We start from the raw sequence: 8,549 nt of genomic DNA, 5'->3' as shown, positions 1-8,549 counted from the left end.
TCTCGCGGGGACCTCGGACTCGCAAGGACCTCGGGGGGCGCTAAGGGGTTCGAGGGCTCTTGGGTCCGAGAAGGTCCGGAGCGGGGGAGGCCGGGCGCGCCCCGCCTGCGGCGCTGGGGGCGGCCGAGAGGAGGAGCCGCCCCCTCCGTAACTTTCCCACTCCCGGGCAGGCAGAGGCGGGGTGTAGGGCGCGGTTAAAAGGCGCCGCGGCGGGGACAGGTGCTCAAGACCCGCAGCGCCCGGCGCGCTCCGCTCTCCGACTCGGAGCCCGTCGGCGGCGCCCGGCCCCGACCAGCGAGAGCACCCCAGCCGCCGCCCGACACCCCTCGCCTCCCGGCCGCGCCGCACGCTCCTTCCCGACGCAGGTGAGGCTGCCAGGCCCCGCGTCCGGGTCGCGCAGCAGGAAGCCCGGGCCCGACTCGAAACGCCCAGGAAAGCCCGGGCAAAGGAGACATGGCTCGCGGACAGACCTGGGAACCACGAGGGGGACCCGGGGCAACTGGGGCCGCGCCAGGCATTCTCGGAGGACTGGATCCGAATGCCCGGACCCCCTGGCGGTCCAGAAGGGCCGTCGCCGCCGCCGACCTGGGCAGGGGTAGGGGAGGTCTGGCGAGTGGCTGGAACGAACTTCTGGGGCGGGAATCGGGGGCCCGAGGGGGCTCGAGGGGCGAAGCCGAGAGCTTGGCGGACGCGCAAGGCACACAGGCCGCGCGGAACCTGGGCGCTTTGCGCCTCGGAGCGGGAGGAACAGGACTCGTCCCGCCGCCAGCAGTCGAAAGGCGACAGCCTGTGACATTGCCTCGGAGGACTTGCCCTACGGCCGTCCGGCTGCGTTATTTGCAGCCCCGAAAAGTTTTAAATTAACCGAAAGCTTAGAAAGAGCCCTGGGTTTCGTATGCGATGCAGGAAACCTGCTCTGGAGGGAAGTGACCTTTAGTCCCCCGAGAGCGGCCCCTTGGGCTGGGGCGGGGGCGCAGGCGACGCGGGACAGGGACACCGGAGCCCCCGGCCTGGCCCGGAGCTCGGCCGCTCCTCTTTCCGCGAAACTTGCCTAGAGCGTTGCTTCCAGGGGTGTTCGCAGCTGGAAGGAAAGCTTTTAGGTCCCAGGTTGGTGACTGCCTTGCGCGGCTGAGAATCGGGTGCCGCCGGAGACGGTGGCCTTGCAGGGCGGCCCGCCTGAGGACAATGGGCCGGGACGTTCATCTGCGTGCTGAGAACTGGCCTCTGACCGCTGACCGGGGCTGTCCTGGGACGGTATTTGCCCTTTGAGTCTTTTGAAACTGGTGCTCAGTCAGCCTTTCGAGAAAGGTGGGGGGAGCTGCTCAAGGCCCACCACCAGGCACCCGAGGGGTGAGCTCAGGGATAAGGAACTCCGCCTTTTCTGGAAGCCCGTGAGTGACCCCGCGAAGAACTGAACGAACTCAACTACCCGGCCCTGCTCCAGGCACTTTGCAGGCTGGCTGGGCCTCTGAGGAGCTTGCATGTGAAGGCTCAGGGTTGGGAAGAGGGGCGGGCAGCTCGGGCAGATCTGCTCAGCCTGCTAGCGCATCCCGCTGGGGGTCAAGCTTTAGTTTCCCGCTGTCGCTCAAAGGAGCTGTGCAACAGGTAGCCAGCTGCAGGTCTCACGCTATGGAAACTGCATGCGGGGCTTACTTTGAACTGAAGTGTTCTGCAGAAGGGCTGTGGGGCCTGCACGGGGTGTCATGGATGCGGGGTAAAAGCATAAGCCCCACCCCCACGCCCGTGTTTTTGGCCAAGTATATTGAGGCTTGTGCCCCTGCCTGTCCTGTTTTCCCCTTGGTGACTTCCAGTGAAGACCTGGAAGGTCTGATTCCGCAAGACGGACTTGCCAAAGTCTGATTGTCATTGCTTTGGAGGATCTGCGGTAGGGCGGGACTGTCCCGAGCTGGGGACTTGCAAGCTGGACAACTGGCTCACTGATGCCCTCCCACACAGCCTGGATTTATGTAAATGGGTCAGGGCTGAACCCCAACTAGCCCATTGATTTTCCAATGATGCTTCTCTCTTCCAAGCTGGACATGGTTACATGGTGCAGAAGTCTGTCTGTGTCTCTCCTGCCTCTTCTACCCAAGGTGGCGCAGGGTGGGGGTGGGGTGGTTCAGCCAGACCTTGGCGCCCCACAGCAGCCGCGGTGGGTAATGAAAGACACTCATTCTGAGTCTGAGTCCAGCCGGAAACAGGATGCGACTTGCCTGACAAGAGAGGAGGATGCTTTTAAGTCAGGGAAGGAGGATTCACTGTGGCTCAGAAGGGGTGGAAAACAGATGACTCATCAAGATTGTGGAGGGGTGGAATCGCGTTTAGAAGAGGGGCTGATTGTGACAGACGGGTGTCAACTATGAATCAATGAGGGCAGTTCGCCTCCTGGCATTTAGGCCGCTGGCTCCTGGAAGAGCTGCAGGGCCCCTGCACACCCACCTTAGGGAAGGCGTGCAAGACCCAGAGGGCGGGGCCCCTGCATGCTTCGCCTCACAACTCCAATACAGGGAGGGCACCTTGTTGGGCAGGGAACTGGCGAGTCCCTGAGTTGAACTATATCTCTTTTAAAAAAAAAAAGACTTAGAAGTTAAAACCTTAGCCCACTGTAATAAATAAATAAATAAGGCACCATGGCAATACTTACTGAAACAAATACTCTGAATACTAACCAACTCCCGACATGGCAGTCGGGACCACCTACCTGTGTACAAAGTGTATACAGAAACCCCACACCGGATGGCTTTTTCGCCAGCAACCACTCCTCACCAGCTTCTCGCGTAGAAGAAGGAAGCATGGCTCATTGTGGAATTTAAACTGGGGAGCTCAAGTGTAAACTTACCCCTGGCTAACAACCATTTCACTGCTAACACTGGATTAGGTAGACTCCTACAAATGGCTTATTCACTTTGTGACTCACTTTTGCCTGGCTGCTCGACTTTAAAGGCAAGGTTAGGGGTGCTGTCGCTGTGGCATGATGGGTAAAGCCACAGCTTGCAGTGTCAGCCTTTCATATGGATACCAGTTTGAGTCCCAGCTGCTCCACTTCCCACCCAGCTACCTGCTAATGGCCTGGGAAAGCAAAGGAAGACAGCCCAAGTGCTTGGGCCCCTGCACCCATGTGGTAGATCTGGAAGAAGCTCCTGGCTCCTAGCTTTGTCCTGGCACAGCCCTGGTCGTTGAAGTCATTTGAGGAGTGAACCAGCCAATAGAAGATGGATCTCTCTCTGTGTTTGTGTCTCTCTGTCTGTCTGTCTCTCTCTCTCTCCATTTATATAACACCGGCTTTCAAATAAATAATAAATAAATGGGCAGTGTTACCCCGAGTTAGTGTCAGTCCCCCGGGAATAGTCCAAAACTTGGAGCTACAGATAAGTGGGACCGCTGAATGTTTGCGCGGAGTCAGAGACGCAAGGAGTACGTGCAGAGTCATCAGTGGGCTCACTCAAAACTAGCGAGTGTCCTTAGGCTGTACCAAGTACTTGGCTGCACCCCGATTTTTAGGAGATTCTGAAGGAGTGGGTGAACAAGCTGCTCTTTACTAGAAAACGCAGACAGACATGTTCAGGACGGTTTGGGAATTAGCCCTCTAATCCTGCCTGCGAACTAACCTGGTTTTGCTTTCGCCGTTTCGGGGGTGCTTGCGTAAGAGTTGGTATTTGCCCAAGAAGAGGTTGCACGGCACTCACCCACCCCCCAGCGCAGAGGAACCGCCCCGATTCTGCCCCGACTCATGGCTCCCGTGTTGTGTCCCTTGGTCTTTTCCAGTGCCCACCGCGCAGAGGGGAGGATGGATTGGAGCACGTTGCAGACCATCCTGGGCGGAGTCAACAAGCACTCCACGAGCATCGGGAAGATCTGGCTCACCGTCCTCTTCATCTTTCGCATCATGATCCTCGTCGTGGCCGCCAAGGAGGTGTGGGGAGATGAGCAAGCCGACTTTACCTGCAACACCCTCCAGCCCGGCTGCAAGAACGTGTGCTACGACCACTATTTCCCCATCTCGCACATCCGGCTCTGGGCCCTGCAGCTCATCTTCGTGTCCACGCCGGCGCTGCTGGTGGCCATGCACGTGGCCTACCGGAGACACGAGAAGAAGAGGAAGTTCATGAAGGGGGAGACCAAGAACGAGTTCAAGGACATCGAGGAGATCAAAAGCCAGAAGGTGCGCATCGAAGGCTCGCTGTGGTGGACCTACACTAGTAGCATCTTCTTCCGCGTCATTTTTGAGGCCGTCTTCATGTACGTCTTTTACATCATGTACAACGGCTTCTCCATGCAGCGCCTGGTGAAGTGCAATGCCTGGCCATGCCCCAACACGGTGGACTGCTTTGTGTCCAGGCCCACGGAGAAGACGGTCTTCACCGTCTTCATGATCGCCGTGTCCGGAATTTGCATCCTGCTCAATGTCACCGAACTGTGCTATCTGCTGATCAGATATTGTTCCGGAAAATCCAAAAAGCCAGCATAACACGGCAGGGGAGGGGGAGGGGCCTTAGATAAAAAGATGACAGCACGGAAGGGTGAGGCAACCTGTGCTTAGCTGTCAAGTTTCAGTCAGCAGCATGTCCCCGAGACAAAGATTCTCATCTCCAAAGCAACCACTGGCAATCCCTGTAGGCCCCCCGGGCGGCTCGGGCCACCTCGGCAGTGCTGCTCTGCTAAAGGCTTCCCAGCCGAGGTCTGGCTCCCTGTCTGTTACAGACTTGTCACCGAGTTAGTTCCAATGAGACCCCCGTTGTTAGGGATGCTTTGTAGGAGGAACACTCTTGTGTTACGCCAAGGATGCTGGCGGCTGCTTCTCTGTTTCTGAGGAAAAGGGAAGAACGGCCCGGTTGGAAAGAGGCTGCTGAGGAAGCCCGAGGGTCTCCCTTGGCACCTGCTTCCCCGAGATAAAGCCCCACGTAGAGAATCTTGGTTCTTTGCCGTGCTTTCTAAGTTTTAGTCTCTGGCTATAGACAACATTGCCTACCCAATGCTTCCAACTCTGTTTCACTTTTTTTTAATGAAAACTTTAAAATAAATAGGTTCCTTGGTTCTAAAGATATCCAGGAAACCATTCTGTGTTTCTCCTGTTGCAAAGGTTCAGATTGGGGTGCGTGAGTGATGTGTAATGAGACACCATCGTCCCATACAGCCACCTGCTGTGTTACTGGTGGCAAGCACAGGCCACCCCATGGCAGCGGCCTCATGTGAGCTGGGCTGAAAGTTCTTGGCAATCTCTTGAGATGGCAGAGATCCTCGTGTCAAAACCTCCAGTGTAAGTTTGCTAATAAATACCGACCAGGTGCACCACCGAGCACCAGCGACAGGCTGGCTCAAGACCCCTCCCCCACCAACGTTTGCCTTTTCTATTACAGGCGTGCACAGTGGCCAGCAGCAGAAGGGACCCCATGCAAAAGGCCCTGACTGACACAGTGGTACCAGGGTGCAGAACAAAACGCGATGGGGAGTTCTGAAAGAAGTGAGGGAAAGGCAGGGCTCCCCATTCTGCTGATTAAACATGAGTTTTGTCTGCACCAAAGCTTTGTTTGCTTCCCTCTTTGGCATACAATAGAACCACTGGGGACCAGTGCTAGGGCGTATTGGGTAAAGCTTCTGCCTGCAATGCCAGCATCGCATATGGGCACTGGTTTGAGACCCAGCTGCTCCACTTCCCATCCAGCTCCCTGCTAATGTGCCTGGGAAAGCAGCAGAGGATGACCCAAGTCCTCGGGCCCCACCACCCGGGTAGAAGATCCTGATGAAGTTCCTGGCTCCTGGCTTCAGCCTGGCCCAGCCCTGGCCACTGTAGCCATTTGGGAAGTGAACCAGAAGATGGAAGATCTCTCTCTGTTTCTGCCTCTTCCCCTCTGTGTAACTCTGACTTTCAAATAAATGAATAAATCTTTTAAAAAATAGAACTAGCAGACATTTGAAAAAATACAGCTAGAGTTTCAATAGTTAGCAGTTTGAAATGAACCCTAATATCACTCCTAGGCTTGACAGCATTTCCAAAAATGATGCTCTGCATACTTGCATGAGGATAAGAGTTTTCCTGTTGCCAAGAATAATAGCATGGTAAAGCCATTTTGTGATAGTAAATAGGCACTTTCGTTACATAGTTACATAATTTTGCAATGTCTCAAATATCATTTCAGGTATTAAAATATAATTCCTATGGTAACTATGTAAAATGTGATACATTTTTAACAGAATGGCGAGCTTTAATTTCATCTATAGCCATTTTTGCATCCATATTTTTCCAACACTCAATGGGTATGTTAACAGGGAATCTGTCTGTCTGTCTGTCTGCCATTCCACCCCAGTTATAGGGAAGTCTCTGTCGCCAGAAAGATTGGCAGGGAAGGGAGAGAGAAAGATTATTTCTGCCCAACCCCATGCTCACCTCTGACAGGTTTTTGATGGACTGAAACCCAAGAGCAGCATAGGATGCTGACAGGAGACAGAGCTCAAGGAATGCTGAGTTGTGGTGACGTGCCCAATTTGGCCCCTGAGAGCTGACACTCTAAAATGTTTTAGGAAAAGCCCTATGGTCTGTTCAATAGGACTTTATGTCTATTAGTGTGGCCCCAAAGCTGGTCTTTTTGTGAACCTCCACTTTATTCCTCAGTACCCCTTCCATGGGGAATACACCTGCCAGGTTAGACCCCGTGGCCTGCCCAGCCCCGTGCAGCAGCCTGCCCAGACACAGCCACCATCGGCTCTGTGCCCAAAGTACAAGATTTACATCCGAGGGTTTCGAAGCATTTTACACACCAATAATGGAACCGAAGGCCACATGCTTTTTAAATGGATTTCAAAGAACCAAACTCACTTCCACTTTTACCCATAGAAGCAAAGGGGCAGTGGCTGCCACCCACTCTCCAAGGTGTCCTGCACATAGCCTGTGAAAATAACACATGGGATTTTTAAATAGCTGCATGTGTTCTTACAAACTATGAAGATTATTACTCTACGGCATTAAAATACAGGGCAAAACTAATTACAGGCTGCTCCCGAGCACTTTTAACCACTGACCGAGGGCTCTGACTGCGTGCCTGAAAATTACAGCTGCAGATGAGACCCAGAGCCTGCCTCCCAGATCATTCACTGGCAGCTGGCACAAGGTGAACAGCAGCCAACTCAGGAGGGACTCCCACCAGATGAGTCTCTGGAACGGGCGGTGTAGGAGCCGTGAATACAGCCCAGCTGCTGCTCACTGTGCCTGCACAATGCCTGGTAGCAAACTGGAAAACGTGGTCTCCAACAACTCTTCATAGCTGTGCACCTGTTAAAGATGGGTAGCAGGAGCTGGTGTTTAGAGGTTTAAGACACCTACATCCCACATCGGATTAACTGGGTTAATTCCCAGCTTTGACCCTTGACCCTAGCTTCCTATTAATGAAGACCCTGGGAGGCAGCAGATGTAACTGGGTCCCTGCCACCCACATGGGAGACCTGGATTGCATTCCCAGCTCCCAGTTTCAGCCCAGCCCAGTCCCAGTGGTTGCAGTTACTGGGGAAGCATACCAGCAATGGGAGGGCTCGCTTTCTCTCTCTCTCTCTCTCTCTCTCTCTCTCTCTCTCTTTCTTTCTGCCTCTCAAATAAAAAATAATTGAAAAAAAAATTAGATGGATGGCAGTTGACATGAATGAGTCAAGTCCACTCAGGGGGATCCGGAATGTTCTGCAGGGGCCTGAGGCCTGAGCTGCCCCTCATCACTGTCCCTGACTCAGCAGTCAGCTAAAAAACATCCGACGAGCACTGACAAGACCTCACCCAATGGGGCCGGCACTGTGGAGCAGTGGGTTAAAGCCCTGACCTGAAGCGCTGGTATCCCATATGGGCGCCGGTTCTAGTCCCAGCTGCTCCACTTCTGATCTTTCTGCTATGGCTTGGGAAAGCAGCAGAAGATGGCCCAAGTCCTTGGGCCCCTGTACCCACGTGGGAGACCCAAAAGAAGCTCCTGGCTCCTGGCTTTGAATTGGAGCAGCTCTGGCCCTTGCAGCCATTTGGGAAGTGAACCAGCAGATGGAAGACCTCTCTCTGTGTCTCTACCTCTCTCTGTAACTCTTTCAAATAAATAAAATAAATCTGCAAAAAAAAAAAAAAAAAAAAGACCTTACCCGTATGCCCTGAATACAGATGGGGAGACATGGGCCAAAGAGTGGGGGCTGGTACAGATGGCACAAGCCTTGAAGGCCACTGAGAGGATTTGTCACTTACAAGCGGGCTTCAAAAAGTTTGTGAAGCATTGAATTGGAAGTTAAGGTTATTTTGGTGTAAAAAAAATCTTTGGAAGCAATGCATAGAGGAATTTTCAAAATATTCACAGGAAGTGCATAGTATCAAGAAGCTATGTATGGACTCAAACCTGTGGGCACCAGAATCCACTTAGTTTCCATTCCCTCCTCCTCGCAAGGTTTGAAGCACCCTGGTGTGTGCTGAGATGTGCTCTTTTCTGGCACCCGCTCCCCAGCCTTTGCACTGTCCTCCGCTGGACCCAGTGTCCGTCTGTTTTCCAGCTGAGAGCAGATCCGAGTTCACCCCAGACCTCGGGCTCCACCTG

At 53.9% G+C, this 8,549-nt stretch overlaps 1 protein-coding gene across 1 annotated transcript; it reads left to right on the top strand.

The window, feature by feature from the left end:
* The first annotated feature begins 230 nt into the window (after nt 1-230).
* On the top strand, nt 231-5,044 carry GJB2 (gap junction protein beta 2). The gene is made up of 2 exons (XM_008259938.4): nt 231-365; nt 3,766-5,044. The coding sequence occupies exon 2, from the start codon at nt 3,788-3,790 to the stop codon at nt 4,466-4,468; it is 681 nt and encodes a 226-aa protein (XP_008258160.1). The 5' UTR covers nt 231-365; nt 3,766-3,787; the 3' UTR covers nt 4,469-5,044.
* The last annotated feature ends 3,505 nt before the right edge of the window (nt 5,045-8,549 follow it).

This window comes from Oryctolagus cuniculus, chromosome 9, assembly GCF_964237555.1.
Source record: "Oryctolagus cuniculus chromosome 9, mOryCun1.1, whole genome shotgun sequence".
Classification (NCBI taxonomy): Eukaryota; Metazoa; Chordata; class Mammalia; order Lagomorpha; family Leporidae; genus Oryctolagus; species Oryctolagus cuniculus.
The sequence above is the reverse complement of the archived record's forward strand: the minus strand, read 5'-3'. Positions and strand labels throughout refer to the sequence as shown.

Coding starts and splice junctions, on each gene's coding strand:
- GJB2 (XM_008259938.4), top strand. CDS start 3,788: ATGGATTGGAGCACGTTGCAGACCATCCTGGGCGGAGTCAACAAGCAC.